The sequence below is a fragment of the Electrophorus electricus genome, chromosome 22, assembly GCF_041902795.1.
Source record: "Electrophorus electricus isolate QZ-2024a chromosome 22, ASM4190279v1, whole genome shotgun sequence".
NCBI lineage: Eukaryota > Metazoa > Chordata > Actinopteri > Gymnotiformes > Gymnotidae > Electrophorus > Electrophorus electricus.
This window is the reverse complement of record NC_137518.1, coordinates 5,855,618-5,874,001: the sequence shown is the minus strand read 5'-3', so window position 1 is coordinate 5,874,001 and position 18,384 is coordinate 5,855,618. Positions and strand designations below refer to the sequence as shown.

At 37.6% G+C, this 18,384-nt stretch overlaps 2 protein-coding genes across 5 annotated transcripts; both read right to left on the bottom strand.

The window, feature by feature from the left end:
* Window positions 1–5,307: 5,307 nt before the first annotated feature.
* On the bottom strand, window positions 5,308–9,160 carry kctd6a (potassium channel tetramerization domain containing 6a). 4 transcript variants are annotated; one of them, XM_027015231.3, is made up of 4 exons: window positions 9,055–9,160; window positions 7,500–7,610; window positions 7,205–7,352; window positions 5,308–7,074 (listed from the first exon to the last, which is right to left on the bottom strand). In XM_027015231.3, the coding sequence occupies exon 4, from the start codon at window positions 7,072–7,074 to the stop codon at window positions 6,388–6,390; it is 687 nt and encodes a 228-aa protein (XP_026871032.1). In that variant the 5' UTR covers window positions 7,205–7,352; window positions 7,500–7,610; window positions 9,055–9,160; the 3' UTR covers window positions 5,308–6,387. The 4 variants fall into 4 exon arrangements, with proteins under 4 accessions (XP_026871032.1, XP_081561962.1, XP_026871031.2 ...); XM_081705836.1 differs by having other exon boundaries at window positions 7,205–7,292; XM_027015230.3 differs by lacking the exon at window positions 7,205–7,352.
* A 1,760-nt stretch (window positions 9,161–10,920) lies between these two features.
* Window positions 10,921–16,880, bottom strand: pdhb (pyruvate dehydrogenase E1 subunit beta). The gene is made up of 10 exons (XM_035520632.2): window positions 16,784–16,880; window positions 16,636–16,695; window positions 15,560–15,667; window positions 15,394–15,456; window positions 14,887–14,922; window positions 14,423–14,708; window positions 12,738–12,848; window positions 12,547–12,638; window positions 12,262–12,403; window positions 10,921–12,125 (listed from the first exon to the last, which is right to left on the bottom strand). The coding sequence occupies exons 1-10, from the start codon at window positions 16,817–16,819 to the stop codon at window positions 11,980–11,982; spliced, it is 1,080 nt and encodes a 359-aa protein (XP_035376525.1). The 5' UTR covers window positions 16,820–16,880; the 3' UTR covers window positions 10,921–11,979.
* Window positions 16,881–18,384: the final 1,504 nt, after the last annotated feature.

Genomic DNA, 18,384 nt, shown 5'->3' with positions numbered 1-18,384 from the left:
ATTTTAAATCAGAATATATTCTTAATGACTCACCTGATTAAATTAAAGGACAAATCATTTTAAAAATAAATAAATAAAAGCCCATCTGTTGCATCACCTTGCATCATCAGGACTTCCACTGTACAACTGTAATTTAGGCATGTTAACAACAGATTGTGTGTGAACTGGCAGGCAACATTCCATTCAGTAAGACAAAGAAAAGATCATTCTGTCATTATCTGTAACAGTAACTTATTAGTGTTTGGAGTTAAGGCAACTGTATGAAACATTTTAAATACATGGACTCTGGCCATAATGAAGACATTCTTCTTTTACATTAGGAGGTTTAGCTAACTATTGATTTTATGTTTATATAGGCAAGAGTATTAATAATAGTAGGCCTACAAACATTCAAAAGCCAAATATAGAAATTAATATAAGCTTATAATGATTTTAGCTTATTATGGTGTTACTCTCAAGCTTTTTATTTTAATTTTTAATTGCTAGTCAAGGTCACAAAAACCCTAACCCTAATCATCATACCATAGACCTATGTATTTCATACTGTAGACTGTATTTTTTGCTTTAGATAATGTTTTTATGATTAATTATTCATTCATCAATGCATACTAATATAACAACTCCACACCAACCCTACAGTAAACTACAAACACATGGATAATAGGTCTAATTTAACTTGTTAGCAAAAGGAAGGCTATAAGTATGGACAGAGTCAATATTCAGATGCTAGGAGTCTAAAGATATGTCTGGACTACTTTAAAATGAACTACTTATGAGTCACTGTGACAAGAAGCTCAGTATTCCTAGGAGGGGAAGGATGCCTTCCCTTGGATAGAGATATATTTAATTCTCCCAGACACCTGAATACTTTACGACACATTAGTTCCCTTTGTATTTGCATCGGATTATGTAGTTATGAGAGTGTTATGGAAAAGAAGAGGTAGTAGTGCCTGAACGAAGTTCATCTCTAAAGTCATCTCTAAAGTCATCTCTAAAGTTCATCTCAAAACTCAACACCTAGGAACTGAAGCTCTTTTGCCAGGAATTTACCAAGTGTTTGTTTGTGTGTTTGTCTGAGTGTGTGTCTGTGTGTATCTATGTTTCAGTCTGTTCCCATGTCTATGTCTCAACGTGTTCCTGTGTCTGTGTTGAAGTTTAGGTCTGCAACCCTGCTGGGGTCTCCATGCATTCCAATCCAGCCAGAATCCTCATGTCAGCCCAATTGGCCTTCTTTTCTGCATCTGACTGGCATGTCCTCATCTCCACATCAGAATAGCCATCCAGAGAATCCTCATCTATCTGACCTACATTCATCTTCATGCCAGACATGGCAACCTTCGTCTCCTTGTACACCCGACCTGCTATCACCTCCATAAGCATTGAACCTGTCTCAACCTATACGTTTGTTAGACTGCTCCTCACAAGCCTGGACTGTCATGTCTGGTCAACCCATACCTGGTGCCCTGTCTGTTTCCCTCTTCGCTCTTGCTCTCTGGGTGGTTTTCAGTGTTCCCTGGACTGTGAACTACTGTGTTCTTTGTGTCCATCCAGGCCAGTTCTGTTTGTTCAATTTTTGTCACTAGTCCATGTGCCATCTGATGGGTTTTGTTCTGCCTGTTCTTCTTGTCTTTGTGCTTATCATTTGGTTTACTCTTGTTGTGTCCTGCTTCCTTCTGGGTCCTGTCACTCCTCTGACTGGTTTCTGGGTTCTCATGCCTGTATTTTCTACTCTCTTGAATTACTTTCTTACTTATTATAAGGCCCTGGGTATAGAACTATTGCATGGCCTTTGTTTTGAGCATGAATTACCCTTTCATTGAGTTTGGTTCTTCAGTCATTAGAAAAGTAGTGAAATGCTTACAGTTTCATAATTGCACAATATCACAGCAAGGATTGTTTTTTCTTTCAAACTGCTCCTGCTCTTTTTGCCATTCCCAGCTATTGGTGTTCGTGGCCACAACCTTTTACTCAGCTGTCATATGGTCCCATCTGACCAATGATCAAGGCTTTTGTCAGAGCTCTAATTGTGTTCAGTAAACTTATGGTTATGGTTTAATTAATGTAGAGGCCTTCTTATCGGAAGCTTTCTAAATGGCAAGGTGATATAATTTCCTCATTAGTCACCACAAACAAATTTTAATTTTGGCTTCACTGAATCTGATTATAGTAATAATAATTTTGACTTGGTAACAAGAGATATGTCCACCAACATTAGAGAATGTTCTGCCTTTAACAGTAGTCTTCCCACTCTATAAGGCACAACACATGCACATTCCATATAGGTCATATATTTATGTCACTTTACTGTGAAATGTAGTGTAATGATGACCAGGTAAGAGTTCTGTTCTTAATAATAGCATATTGTAATAGCTAAGGTATAATCTAATTAGATGATGATTACTACTATATTTTAATTAGATGATGATTATTACTATATTTTTATTAGATTTTGTTCTTAGGAATTTATAGGGTTGCCAATCATTCTGGAAGGCCCATATTAGTAGAGAGTTTGTATCGAAATAACGTTTATCACAGTATTGTGGTCTTTAAAATATCTGATTCTATTTGATATGAAATGTATATCCACCACACACTTTATTAGTGTTCCTCCCAGCTTCCATGTTCCGTGTTTTCCCTGTCGTGTGTATATTGAGTTCCATGCCGTAATTTCGTTTTCTCCGCCCCTCGTTTGATTGCTCACACCTTTCCCTCGTTTCTGCCTTGTTAAATTCATGTATTTAATCCATGTCGTGTTCCCTGTGTTTTGGACCGATCGTTATTTGAATGGTTGTGGTTCTGTGTTTGATATGTTAGGGTTGTTCCGTCGTGTTTAGATTAGGCTCGCTAGTACTGTCGTCGCCCTTACTTTCCCGTTTGCTTATTTCGTGTGTTATTTTGCCTTAATGTTTTCCCCTTGCCTCTGTTTAATAGCCTTCCGTGTTTTTGTTACCCTAGCTCAATAAACCGTCTCCTGCATTTGCATTCTGTCTCTCGCCTTGTTCTTGTTGGAACTGTTACAATTAGAAAAATAAGTTTATCTCTGATTATCTCTAAAATATAGTCATCACTTTATATTATAGAAATAAGTTTATATTAACGAAATATAAAGCTGGAATACAGAGTGATAACTAATCATTGCAGAGGAAAAAAACGAGACACTGAACACAAGATTTACAGTTAAGGCAGGAAATCGATGAGTATAAATACACAGGATACTTAGGGGGAAATGAGACACAGGTAAACAAGGAAAGGCGAAGATACACAAATTAGTTAAGGGGAAACAAAACTAAAACATCGGAGAGAAAAACAAAACCACATGGTGCATCCCAATAATTAATGCTGAAAAGATAACTGCACTAATAAATAAATATTCCAACAAATGGCTACGGATGTCCTTTTTCAGCTAAGCTTGAGTCAGTTACTTGAATACAGAAATGGTTTAATGTTTAATATCGACTGTTTCAACAGATTAGAATATTCTTTTGTAAATAAAGCACATCTTGATCCCCCTCTCCATTTTCTCTATTTCCAACGCAGCATTTCTGTCCAAGGTTTTGGAGAAAGTTGTTGCACACCAGCTTCACCTTTTGTGAATAGGAATAACAAGCACAACTGATTTCAGTCTGATTTCCAGAAGCATCACAATACAGAATCAGCCTTGTACTTTATTATGCAAACTTTCTTTGTGTTTGTGCAAAACACTTTGGTATTTTAGACTTTTTTAGACAATTCTGTGATCAATTGTAGTATCAGCACACTAAACACCCTGCAATATCCAAGATATTTAGCTAGTCTGCTTGTTGATTCCCAGGTAACAACACATGTATAAATCAGTGGCTGGGTTACAGCAGGTGTCGAGGTTATCTGTAGGCATACAACTCTTTATAAACTGCATTTATAGATAGGTGTGCCTATAAATTGTCCTGTAAGTGTAGATGCAAGCTATGTGTGTGTAACAGAGTTGTTGGTGAGTATTTTCATACAATTCCCAACTCTATTAGATGGCTCAAGGACTAGATTGAAATAAAGTATTTGGAGAGTATTAACGCCAACAAAGTGTGAACCAGGCCTTTTAATTTGCTATTAAACTGAAGAACAACTTGCAAATACGATGTATCTGACTCATAAACTAAAAAATAATAAATTACTAACTCAAAGGGTGCTGTTAGAGCATATATCTAGAGACATATCACAGTTCCTAATATTCAGACCTGTCCAAGAGTAAGAATAAGCAAACATAATGTTGGTCTTTGTGCTAAATATGTCAATTACTTTTGAATCACAGACTGTGGCCTTTGATAATGTGCAGTTAATGATTTCTCTAGGGCATTGAAGTTTTCCATAGTTCAGAATATGGCACACATTTTACTTATTTATATTTATGAGAATTAAATACATGCTCCCTGGAAATCAAACCCATGACCTTGGTGTTGTTCTACCTGCTCTACCAGCTGAGTGACCAAATTCTGTTCACATCACAAATGGATACTTCAAGGGACACATCAAAGGATATATATATAAATTATATGTATATGTTGGTATTTCTACACATGTATTTGAGGAAAATACTGCAGTATTTTTCAGGTATAATGCATAGAAAACTATTTCATTTATAAACAACACAGTTCTAATTTAGGAATTCACAAATCAATATTTGGTGGAATAAGCCTGATTTTCACAGCTTTCATGCATCTTGGCATGCTTGGTATCCACCAGTCTTTCACATTGCTTATTATATATGATTTGGTTCAGGTGATCACCTTATCATTATCTAATTAAGTAGAAAGCACTGTGTTTATGTTGAAATTCAACAAAGACTTCAATGGACATCCCAACACCACAACTGAGGTTTTTTAAAGTATTAGTCTAGTATTTGCTTTGTATTGCAAGGGACACAACTTTATCTCTGTGACAGATCTATGAGCAAAAACAACCCACATATCTCATATTACTAACATTAACATATCAAGACAAAAAACACATTAAGCACTACAAATCAAAGTGAACAGCAATGTATGGACAAATATATTAACAAGATAAATATACTTTTATATAGAGCATATATAGGTTCAAAGATATTAAATGTCAAAAACCAAAACCTTATGGCGCTGTCCTAAAAAGGTGGTATTTTGCATCAGGAATAATTTTGCATAATGCAGCAGGAATTCATTAATGTTAACCAAAAAGGTTACTTAAGGTGCTGATCCACTTTTTAAATACAGACATTTTAAGGTCTTAACTGCATGTTTATGATGTATTCTATGAAATTTGTGTAATGGTGAGCGATTAGGAGGCAGACGCATTCACTAAGAAGAGCAAGGTTTATTAGGGGCAAATCCAAATTCAGAATCATGATCACAGTCCAGGGTCATAGAGCCAACACAGAGTCCAGGAATACAAAATGGGAAACAAAACACTCGAAGAAAAAAATGGAAATAGGTTACTCCAAATAATAAGACTTGCATAAGCAGCAGTATGAACTAAACACCTATGACAAGCAAACACAAAAGAGACTAGGAATACAATCACCACAGGTAGCGAAATCCCAAAGAGGCATGGATTAACAATGTCCAGTAAACTAGGACAGAAAACACAGGGTATATATACAAAGAGTAATGAGGGATAACAAGCAGGTGAAACTAATGAAACAGTGTAAACCAAAACAAGGACTGGAACAGGAACAGAAAAAATCAAACAATGACGAAAAAATTGAAAGATTGAAAGAATGTGAAAAATAGTGTTGATATTTAGCTTTTATTCAGACCAAATCCTATTTTTCATATGAGCTTTGCTCTCAAAATAAAGACATTCCTACACACTATTATTACACAGATATCAAACATTAAATGAACTAAATTACAAAAATGTAAATAAATAAATCAATAAATATTAAAGGGCCCACTAATTATTAAATTCAAATTTTATTTATATAAAAATAAACGACCACTGTTAAAAAAGATACATTGCTTAGTAATGTTGTAGGTGCTCTTGTTGCATTTTTAACTTAGTTATATGAAGTTAGAATATTAATAATTCAATACTAGTTATCTGGTTCTCCTGCTGGCTCTTCACAGCATCAGATTATTTAGTAACTCAAATGTTATTTCTGCTGTTTTGGAAAGAAAAATGTGTTATCTCAGCTAAGGGACCACTGTGAGGTTTTCCTTCTTGTCATCATGGCACATTACTTACTACTTACTTAAAATTTAAAACTAACTTAAAACCTACTACTCTTAGGTAGTACTCCCTAACAGGCCTTCAATTCTGCGTGTTTACGGCGAAAACTAAGTTATAAAGTATGCAACACAGGACAGATAATGGTGTCCAAGATATGTTGCCTTGATCAGTTATTCATAAGCAAAACTCAGGGCACCTTGGCAATATTAATCAGTCTTCAACCTTTCGTGCAAGCCTGCAGAATGTCCAGTGGTGTTCCACTGTGTTCTCATTGGCTCTCTCACTCATGTGATGCACGCGTGTGTTCCGAATGGTGAAACCTTGCTTGGAAATGTAGTCCACAAGGTGAACCCTAAGGGACACTTCTTGATGATAGTCACAAGGTCCAAAGGTAAAAGACACCTGAAAATCTCTGGTGTCCATCATGTGTTTATTCCACCGAGTGAAGTTGTTTGAGATGCCTTCAAGTAGTGTGTGCACCTTGGTTGTAATGGTGAGTTGGGTTATAATCACTGCCACAGGATTTGAGTATTTTGATAGCTTTCGAGTGCTTGAAAGTTCCACCACCTGTTCAAAGGTGTCCAATGGATAGAGTGGTTTTGTTTCACTTAAGCACTGGATCAGTGGCTCTATCTGATAGAAGTCTGCCTCTTTACGCAAGAGCTCCATCTCTTTGAAGTCATATGGCAGAGTCAGTTCTGAAGTCCTCAAAAAATTCAAAATATAACGAAACAGTGGTCCGTCACGGTCTATGAAATAGTTTCCCTGGGTGTCCTGTGCTGTGGGGAAATCACCACGGAACATGGCTCCCAACATGGAGTCTGGGTACCGTTGTAGTGTAGACAAAGAGGTAGTGTATATATGGCCACCAACATTTAGGGTGACTGGATCTGTCATCTACAAAAAAATTAATAAATTATCATTGACAATATGCATAAACGGAATATTTGTTTTAGCACAGTTCTGAGCATCTCATTCCTAGACAACAAGCAGTATGTTTTTTCAAACAATGACACTGTTCACAAACCTGCTTTGGGTTGAGATTCCTGCTTTAGGTTGCAAGGAGTTTTTTCTTAACTTCTAAATAAGTCTAATGACATCACTGATATAGGGATCTTGTTTATTTCCATCATCAACAAAGAGAAAAATAGCTATATTGTGCTGTTTTTGATATTCTGTGAGAAAAGAATATGTTGAGCAGCAAATTTTAAGCTACAATCAGATGCAAAACTGGCTTGTAACATAATTATAGTGCTAAGGCCACTGGCCTCAAAGTAATAATAACTATGAGTTTTGGTATGGAAGTGAAAGACAAAACTAACAACGTATCGCCAATCTCCATTCTCCATTTGAAGCACTTCTTGGCTCCTTCCCAAAGCAGTGGATGGGGTGAATGGATTCTGTGTAGACTTTCCTGTTAGTGCTATAAACATCTGTAACACAAATATACAGCAGTGGCAGTGTTGCAAAATTCAATCCAGAACTCTGAAATTATTAACTTCCTAGAGATTCAGTAAGTGATGCCAAGAAGCCCCAAAGATTACAGTGATTATATTGTAGGAAAATAAAGTCACCAATCATAAAATCCTCACTGTCGTGGACTGTGTGTAATTGCATAGCATGTGGCTGACTTAGCATTTTGCCATACTGTGAGTTGTTCATTAGCCTCTGATAATAGAAAGGCAAATGTTAACACATTTCAAATGTTCTGCAGTACAGACAACTTCCTGTTCAAACAGTGGGGAGTATGAACAAGCCATCTTTACTTAGTCTAAATGCAGACATTTTTGCAGGCTGTCTGGACCTGCAATAACTGCAGTTGAATTTTGTAAAGTGGCTGCTGCACGCACTTCACAGGTAGCAGGAGGTTGTAAATATTATTGTGCCTGGATTACTTTTGATTTAGATGAAAACTACTGAATTGAGTTTGAAAGACACATTCCTTTTCTATCTGTTCATGCAATGTAGTCATCTGGAACACAAGACTAAAAGATAGCCCAGATACATTTATCTGAAGCGTTTATTCAAAGCAACTTACAATTATGATTGAGTACAACTTGAGCAATTGAGGGTTAAGGGCCTTACGCACGGGCTCAACAGTGGCAACTTGAACCACCAACCTTCCTGATTACAAGTCAAGTACCTTAACCACTAAGATACCACTGCCCTCAATCAATAAAGGTATGGTGTTTGGAGAGCTGATATATTTCCCATATCCTCTGCATATGCACTCTCACACTGGGGTTGTTTGTGTAGTGGCACTATACAGCCATCGTCAATTCTACAACGCATCTGAGTGACGCAGGTTCACTCGAACAGTGTGAACTCTGAATCCCATGTTGCAACATTTACACTATAACATGCATGTTATCACTTCATTTGTTCATTTGTCATATATATATATACACACACACACACACACACACACACACACACACACACACACACATATACACACAGTGGGTGGGTGTGGGTGTGTAGCCATTAAATGCTCCTTTCTAACAAATAATTGATTCAGCAAAGCAAACAACGGGCGACAAACACAAATATAAATAGCTAACGAAACGGAGAGTTCAGAACGATGGTGGGATCCACCCATCCCCATACTGGATTTTCCTCCCTTGACATATCTGCAAACTTCCCAAACATGGGGCGTTGCAACAGAACCCTACGAGTGGATTTCGGTAACTTGAACAAAAAATACGTGACACATAGTCATATGTTGCTGCGCTAGTCTAACGTCGCTCCGCAGAGGTTTCGAGTACGTCCACCAGTTTATGACTATAATTCTGTGCGCGTTCGATGAGTCGGTGTATTATCACGTGATGGACAATTAATAAACAATTTGTGCATAAACCAAAACAACCAAACGCTAACCTGATTCTGGTCTCGTTAGGTGGAGGATACCTCCAGGTCCCACACTTTCAGTCACGGTCGAGTGAAAGGCTATTTACGAGTTTAAACTCCGCCTCTTCAGTCGTAATGCGTCGTAATATCGACGACCATTGTTCTTAGCCGGGCTGCTTGATTTCCGTGCACGATGGAGCCAATCTGCGGTTCTGATGGCCTGTATAACCAAAATAAGTTAATCATTTGGGATCAAAGCCATGTTGGCAGTTTCATATACCATAATTTCACTATTTTGTTAAAACATGTTTTATATGATTTTTCAGCATACGCTTGGGCAAATTCATAAAATATTGTCGCGGGTCACCTTTGAAGGTGCTTTTTTTTTAATCATAAAAAGATCAAAAACGTGCAAACCTTTTATAAAGTCAGCACAGGATGTTCACATGATGTTATGATGAAATGATGCTCCAGGCCTCTGTTATTAGTCTATTCAAAATTAAGCTTCGAGCTAACTATAGTAAGGAGCTGTTTAAGTAAAAGGTTCCTTACTGTTGAGCCATCATCCTGTAGTTGTTCTCAGCATATTAGGCCTATCTGGTTTTTAGGTTTGTACGTGACGTAGGCTACCTCTACGGTTTGCTAAAGATACTGAAGAATGTAAAAGATTTGCTCAAAGACGCAGGAGAACGCATATGACTTGAAACTAGACACAGAGAAAAACCAGAGAAACAACAGAATAAAAAGTGGAATTTTAAAGATATAGCACAAATAGGTTCAGTAGTTGTCTGGGCGGTAGCAAAAAAACCTACAGCAGATATTAAAAAAAATACTGAAATACAATTTCTCCATTCGTGTGGTGGAATCTGTTCTACTCTGAATTTTTGAATAATAAATGTGTTCTTCATATGTAACCAAGCCTGTATTAAACAAAACTTTGACATGGAAATAAGTTTGTTTGTCTATAGAATGTCCCCCTTCTTTCCCTTTGAAAGTTTATTTACATTATTATTTACATTATTGCTTTTTTATTGCCATCTTATATCTAGTTGCTCTTTAGGTGCTCACTTCAGATTCTGAAATACAATGCATGTCTAACAGGATCTGAGCCTGCATACAGGATGTAGGCTAACAGGGTAGAATTTCCAGAGTGTTCTATAAAACATTATTCATCTCATATTGATAAATCCCTGGACGCATCACAACATACTTTTTTTCCTCCCTTCCCTTATGTGTGGACGTTTTGGGATTACCACGGGATTATTTTAAATTTGTTTCCCTCACTCCTTGAATGTTGATGAATGAATTTTTCATACTCTTATTCATAGTTTCTTTCTGACTTCTAGTTGGATTAGGAGAGTTTATTTCTGACTTCTTGATGGTTTAGGGTATATTTTTTTCGTCTAATTGTGGTGTTTACTTATGAGGTGACAGGCATCTAAGTAGTGTGTAAGAATTAGAGCCTGAGTGTCCCCAGTCTAAATCAAGATTTGGTTTTGACTGCTGAGAATGGTACAGGAAGAGCTTGTGATGTCAAGGTTTTTTAATCACAAGTCTTTGAAAAGAATAACTAAACCAGTAATAATTCTGACCCAGCTCTACTAGCGCTAAATTGTATCATTTTGGTAATGTAGGCCCTAAAACAGGCTTTTCACAAGTCTGTTCATCTTTGTCATAAACTTATCATGCTAACAAACTAATGATCATCTGTGTTGTAATAACATAAACACACTCACATAACTATGTTTTTAAAATCTTTTTTTTTTAATTGATAGTATGCTTATATTGAGATATACCTTTGGATGTTAATAGCTACACTCATGTTCATAACTGAGCCCAAGTGTCTATATTCTTTTAGTTTAGTAAAAAACCACACCAAAGTGTTTGAATCATACAGCCTGACACAAGTACTTGGTGTTTTTTAATGATCGGCTGTTACACATTAACACAAATGATCTATGAAACAATTCACCGTTATATTTACTTTATAGTAAATGAGGAATTCCAGGAAATAACTGCAGTTCCAAACAGATTAACAAGTACTGGGGAATCAACCAAACATCATGACAGTAGACAAGTTGCAGAAAACAGCAGTTGTATTAGAGGTGGCAGTCCCAAGTGAAACGTGTTTCACTACTTTATCAGAGGCCTGGGAGTTTGAGGGCATGGCCCAGTATTTTCCCTGTTCTAGGAAGGTGCTCTTCTGGGCTGAGACTGATATCATTTCTGAGATCTGTTGCAGCCACTTCTCCATCACTACTGAAATAACCAGGGCCCAGAAACCAATGACAGATCTCGAACAGCATCTCTTGCATTCCTTGCTTCGTCTGGCTTGTTTGGGAGATAGATATATATGAGTTGCAGGGTTATTGTGGCTTTAAGAACTTATACAGAGTTACTTTATCTATATGCTGCCTTGTTCTCTAGCAGTTGATAGCCCAGGTGGTGCTTAAGCAGCAAATGATTAGTTTATTTATTAAAAACAATAAAATATCTTATTTTGAATGTCAGTGCCACCCTATTTTCCCATTGAATTTACAGGGCATTTTTTCCACCAGTAGACATTCAAATTGTCAAATTCTAGCAAACCACTATATAAATACAATTTTGATTGAGATGTTGTCTATTGAATAATTTCTGCTTCCATTATTTAGACAGGAATTTTGAAGTGCACAAAAGACAAAGGCTATTATTCACCCATCCCCAATAAATATCCCTTTCATAACAAACCAATTATCTTCAGAGACATAAGAAATGATCCAAATACAAAGTATGGTGTCATCATTGTTGAATCAGTCCAGACCCCTCATGTAACAGAAAGACCAATGTGCATTTCTTTGTAGTACTGAACTATGCTTAATGTTTCCCCTATAGGTATTATTTGGTATATGAGAAACATTAAATGTTTGTAGACATTTCCTGACTGAGAAGTGAAAAAGGTTGCTGCCTGCAATATTACATGTTCAATGTCTTTTTTACAGAAAAAATTATATCTTTGATTTGTGGCACGCTGTTGTCTTCCAAAATCTTGGCATACGGCATTGGAATATCCACTCCAGTAACTCTGATAGCAGGAGCATCTAGGTAGTTAAATGCTGGACCTGCAGTTAGAAAGGACAGGAGAGTTTACATTACATATTACATATATAATTCAATGGCTGAAGCCCTTGGAATGTCTGATGTGAAGCACAAGCCACATAAAAAAGGATCCAAGCAAAACAAAGGCCAAACATTTACCCTCCATGATTCTGGCACAGATCTCAGCTCCAACACCAAACTGGGGCCAGCCTCCCTCCACAGATATCAGGTGGTTGGTTTTCATAATACTAGCTTCAATAGTATCTGTGTCAAGAGGTCTGATTGTTCGCAGGTTGATGACCTGCAATTCAATTGCAAAAAGGTATCACTAAAATACAACTCAAATATATTAAATGTATATAATAGAATTTTATGTGCATATATTTAATAAGACAGCACAGCAGTATTCGATTTAAACTTAAAAAAAAAAAAAAAGCAGCTCACCTCACATTCAACACCCTCTTTGGCCAGGACAGCAGCAGCATCAAGACAAAAACCCACCATTCGGGAATGTGCCACAAGAGTGACATGATTTCCTGTATGGAAACACCCAAAACACATTATAAATTCAGCAGTTAGTGAAAACATAGCTGACGTATACAGGTATGGGGCATCCGTTGGTGGCTCATACCCACCTGGTCTCTCAATCTTTGCTTTCCCGATGGGTATTACGAAGTCTTTTGACTGAGCTTCATCGGACAACTCAAAAGCCACACCATACATCAGCTCGTTTTCCAAAACCACCACTGTTTGACATCAGAGAGAAAAAGTCTTAACAGTATTTCATTTTAAAGCACAAATAAACATGCTTTAGGTGTTCCTCACCAAACAGATTCTTATGAATTTTTACACACTTAACATATGCAAGAAAAGGAGTTTGATACATTGTGCTATTAGATGGCAGTGTTTGTCTTCTTTTAGGGGGAAAAATAAAGTCCAATTTAGCCTAACCTCCCCGAACACATTCCTGTTGCAGAAAACCGAGAAGGAGGTGCAATATCCCTATCTCCATGACATCAGCTAGAGCTCCACGCGTCACTTAAACCCGAAAATTGAAATCAATTAAAAAAAAGTGAACAATTTGGATTAGTGCAGTGAAGCACAGTTTGCCACGCCCTAATATGACAACATAACAAACGATTCAGTCTGACCAGAAGGCCACAGGCTTACATTACAGATTGGACGTGGCCCAAATCTGACACAGATTTGAGTACTGTGAACATCAAAAAAAATTCTTACCCCCCATGAAATTAATTACACATCTCACTGATGGACTCATTTACAAATATGACATCTTTTGGTGGTGTATGTGCACGCACGTGCATGTTTGGGTAACACAAGTGATGTTTTCATTAATGTGCACCTTCAGGTACATTCGGGGTAGAGGTCTGTTCACACCAATAACAGACACCTCACTTGCAAACATGGATGTTATCAGTCAAGGTAAAAAGATCAGATGTGAGAAGAGAGAAAAACAAAACAGTCAAAAATAGTGTGTCAAGGTGTGCAATGTGTATGTAGCAAGTGTATGCAAGTGTTTTCCAAAGGATAGTATAAACTGAGAAAGCAACCATTTATCTCACCAGTAACTTCTGAAAATGATCTTTAAATGTGCATCACAGGACAATATCACAATGGATGAAGATAAACTATATAGAAATTGTTTTACCAAATAGACAGCTGTTTCTAATTACCTCTCTCTCCCTCATTATAGATACTGTTTTTTATCTATAGTATTTGAGACAACTTAAGAGTTTTCCTTTGAAATCATCTTTGATGAACTTAAAGGCTCCTCAAGGAGAAGAGGGCTGGTGTTTTGCTATTCTCTCAAACAAATAAATCTCAAATACATGAACAACCCTATAAATAGGAAAATGTGACTCCCAACACAGCTCCAACCTTTTAGTGTCAATGTAATGTCTAGCATTATTGGCCATATTATATTGTGAAATATAAACCCAAACAACCAAAGTATCAACACAACTTACAAGGCTGTCAACCTTCACTGGAAACTTTAACACTGAAGTAATATTTATTTTAGTATTAACATTTGTGTTAGATTGTGTCCTTGTACTGGTTTACAGCTTATCTAGACTGCATATGATTTAGTCAAGTTAATGAATATAATTTATTGTTTCAAAGTTGTGATGATCTTTCAACAAAATTAAATGCAATAATTAAATGAATCCAAACCTAATTAAGGTAAAGAACTTTATGACCAAAACATTTTTTTCTACATGGTCTTATTTCCTGGACAGAGAAAGGTCACTGCTAAGTCACACTTGGGCAAGCCAAGTGCAAAAGAAAGAACAAGCCTTACCAGGGTTGTCATCCCGGATGGCAGACTTCAGAAGGCCCTTGGCATCCTCTGCACTCCAGGGGCTTAAGACCTTAAGCCCAGGACAATGGCTGTACCAGGCAGCAAAGCACTGCGAGTGCTGGGCTGCCACCCCAGCGGAGGCACCATTGGGCCCCCGAAAGACAATGGGGACAGGCTGCAGACCGGCTGACATGTAGTATGTCTTTGCCGCCGAGTTGATGACCTGATCGATGGCTTGCATAGAGAAGTTGAAGGTCATGAACTCGCAGATTGGCCTCAGACCAGCCTGAAAATGGAGGCAAGAGGATGTGTGTTACTTTCCACTACCATTTTACTGTGAATCCAAGCAAAAAAACTTGGAATACAGAATTCATATTATGTAATACCTTAAACTTTAATCTTGCCTTTAAGGGAGGGGGGGGGGGGGAATAAAGACTGCATCTTGCAGGAAGAAAAAGACTCACCATGGCAGCACCTACAGCAATTCCTGCAAAGCCCATCTGTGTATAAAGAAAAATGGAAAGAATATTTTAAAATTATGGTAATTATATGTTTCATTATCAATAGCTAATAATATCTATTCAGTTCTATTTAAGTGACGCAGAAGACATTATGAGCTGGCACACAGAGCTCACTTTGGATGGGGTGATGTTTAATTTAACTCCAGACTACAGGTCTTCCTCTGGAAGACCTCAAACCATCACAATACTCTTGAAACAAACTTTTCTTGTTTAAAGTTAGTTTGATTAAAGTTATTTGGATACATACACACATCACTGTCAATCTATATAGAACGCAACCTTAGAGTGGTTTTTACTAACTTAAAACCAACAACCACGGGGAGCACACCCACACATGCACAATTTTTTTATTTTTAGAATAGGCTACTACAAAAGTTAAGTCATTTTGCCTGGTGGTGTTAAGGAAAGAAAAAAAATGGCAAAAATTATGCTTAGACAAATCTTGCTCACCTCTGAAATGGGTGTGTCAATAATGCGCTTATCTCCATACTTCTTCCAAAGCCCTCTACTCACCTGTGCTGACAAATTTCAATGCAATGAGAGGTAGCAGTACAGCAGTACAGAGAGAATGGAGAAAGAGCTAAAGCTTGCTCTGAACAAGATGACCCTTACTGACCTTGTAGGCACCATCATACTGTGCAACTTCTTCACCCAGGAGGAAGACGCGCTCATCCCTCTCCAGCTCCTCATCCATGGCCTGGTTCAGAGCATCTCTGACGGTCACCTACAATGAGTGCAAATCAGCATGCTGTCCGAATATCTCCGCATAGAATTAACTGTCTCCGGCAAGAGTATTTATTGCTTTGATCAGCATTAGTGTTCTATCTGGGGACAGTAGTAGCTCAGTGGTTAAGGTACTTGACTATTAATTAGAATGCCAGTTCAAGTTGCACCACCACCACCACCAGGTTGCCACTGCTGGGCCCCAGACCAAGACCCGTAACCCTCAATTACTAAAGTTCAGTCAGAATTGTAAGACGCTTTGGATAAAACTGTCAGCTTTTTTATATTATCTGTAACACAATGGGAAATAACACAGGCATTCACAAGTAATGGCCAAGAATAGCAGAGCTTGAGTATGACTGGTGAGGTGAAATTGTCTGATATGCTTGGATCTTGCAAGTGCTGTGACATAAGTAATATTGATATAAAGGCTAGTTTGAGAGATTGCAGCTGGTATGCTATAAACTAAACTAGTTGACTCTAATCTATGAAATGGAAGTATTTTGTCAGCTACTTTATAATGGCTATAGCAAACTGATCTACCTACAGATCCAATCTGTAGACAGAAACGTTAGCATAGCTTACTGTCAAACTTCTCATTTGACAACTGGCTTCAGTTAGCATACCAACTACTGGCAACATACCAACTACTAGCCTCTACACTATCTACTACTGTTTGGATAGCTTGAGCATATGCAAACTGGCTTGCCGGTGAACACAAGTGGCTAGGTAGAAAACTAGCTATACAAGTACATTCATACAGTAACTCTAGCAATACAAAGAATTTTAATGCATTTAATCGTAACGTTTATAGCGTCCAGTCCCCTCAGCACACCATTTCTGTCTGTAGCTAGCAATATAACTTAGCTCGTACCCTACATATTGACATCTCTAGGTTAGCTAGCATAGCTAACTACAGCTGCTTTAGCTAATGGCTAATGAAGGGTAGAGCATCCAATCAATGCCAACCTGCAAGGTAGCCGGCGAAGTCTTATGAAACTCCCTTCGGAGGACGACTGAAATAGCATTCTGTGATTGAGGCAAAAGAGAGAACGATTCATACATGAATTACCAATAGTTTCATTTATTAAAAAGGACCTTGAATGATGGTATTTACCCTCCCAGAGCGAAAAAAGCACCTCAACGACGCCATCTTTAGTCTGTCCTGTGTCCTCTATTTACAGGCGTGGCCTCTCGTGATTCTGTATCGTGAGATTTCACGTGAACATCGCGTGAAACCGGGCATCTAGTTTCAAAATGAAAACTCTGCTGGTCATTGGAAATCATGGGGGCGTGGTAGTGAGACAGACAGACGTCAGTAAATGTGGTTTTATGCACCTCTGACCGTTTCTGGTCAGAAGGTTTTCCGTGGTCTGATAGTTTTGACCCTCCTAAGCACACTCCCCTTAAGAAAGAGTTGGAATAGGTTCTGTCTAAGGTGTGAGGTGATTTTAAGTGCCCACTTCCTAGTTTTGCTGGTTAGGCAGGTTTGCATCGATTGTCTTTTCTGCAGAGCTGATGGTGTAGTTTGTGAAGGTTATATTTAGTGGCAGACCTGCACCAGACTGTTATGGAAGTGATGATGACTGACTCTATGATCACGGTGTAGAACTTAGCTAGCAGCCCTGGGGTAGGTTGTTTGTGTCTACAACCATTGACCAAAATACAGAGGGTAGCCCATCTGTTGGTATGGTAAATTTGCCTCCATCTTGTTTAACACTGGACATCTTTTGCTGGGTTGAGATTGATGTAGTCATACCTGGGATTTTATTTTATTATTAAAATTATATCCCTACAAGATGGAGTGGTCTAATGGAGTGGTGAGTGTACACTGTACCTAAACAGTAGAAATGTTTTTACTATACAGTATGCAGCTATTAAACATACAGTACTACAATATCTTTCAGATAGTTTGCCAAGCTGTTTCTTAAGCCTTTTTAGCTCGTTTGTGTAATGGGTTTCTGAACATATTGTGCATTTTGGTATAAAGAATGAATGCTTTATTGGTAATAAATTGGACACCATATATTTTCCATTAACTGCTCTGTAAAACACCACCTATTCAATCTGGAAGCATTTTGTAGTAAATAAATGTTTAATGCAGACACTTCCTTTCCATCACCAGTAAAGATGAGTTAACTGCTGTGCATACCTAAAGAATGGTACTGTCTCCAGTGTTCCAACCCATGACAAAATGTCCTTTAGATCATCTGAAATGTTTCAATGAGGAAGTGTCTCAGATTGTCTGAAATGTTTTTGTTGTGCGCATTTATATTTCCACCATGCTAATAATGATCTCAGTTTAGTTATTTGCAGGTGAATGGTTTATGTCTTCAGCTTCATTCTGCATATGAAGCCTTGTAATAGCTGATAGTTTGAGTACCCTTAAGATTGTTGGCAATTGCAATGACCGCTCCTTTTGGGTATTTTTCACAGCTCCTGGTAATTATTTAAATTACAATTATTAAACTGTAGCCATTACCCTACATTTGATTGTCACTTGTAAACCAATAGACTAGCTGTCACAAGTAAAACCAGTGTCTTTCTAGAATTGGTCTCAATTACTGGTTTTGCTCAATGTGTCTAGTACGGTATTTTTAATTATTTTCTATTCGTACCCAAATTCTGACTTTTTTCCTTCCCTGACAGGGCTCAAATATTATCGTCAGTTAATCATACATACAAAGACAGAGAAAGCAGCATTCTCTATGCAGTTCT

Coding starts and splice junctions, on each gene's coding strand:
- kctd6a (XM_027015230.3), bottom strand. CDS start 7,610: ATGTTTATAGCACTAACAGGAAAGTCTACACAGAATCCATTCACCCCA. Junction 7,075..7,499: donor ATGGAGATTGGCGATACGTT/GTTAGTTTTGTC, acceptor ATTTTTTTGTAG/ATGACAGATCCAGTCACCCT.
- pdhb (XM_035520632.2), bottom strand. CDS start 16,819: ATGGCGTCGTTGAGGTGCTTTTTTCGCTCTGGGAGG. Junction 16,696..16,783: donor GCTTTTTTCGCTCTGGGAGG/GTAAATACCATC, acceptor CCTCAATCACAG/AATGCTATTTCAGTCGTCCT. Junction 12,126..12,261: donor CTGTGCCAGAATCATGGAGG/GTAAATGTTTGG, acceptor TTCTAACTGCAG/GTCCAGCATTTAACTACCTA.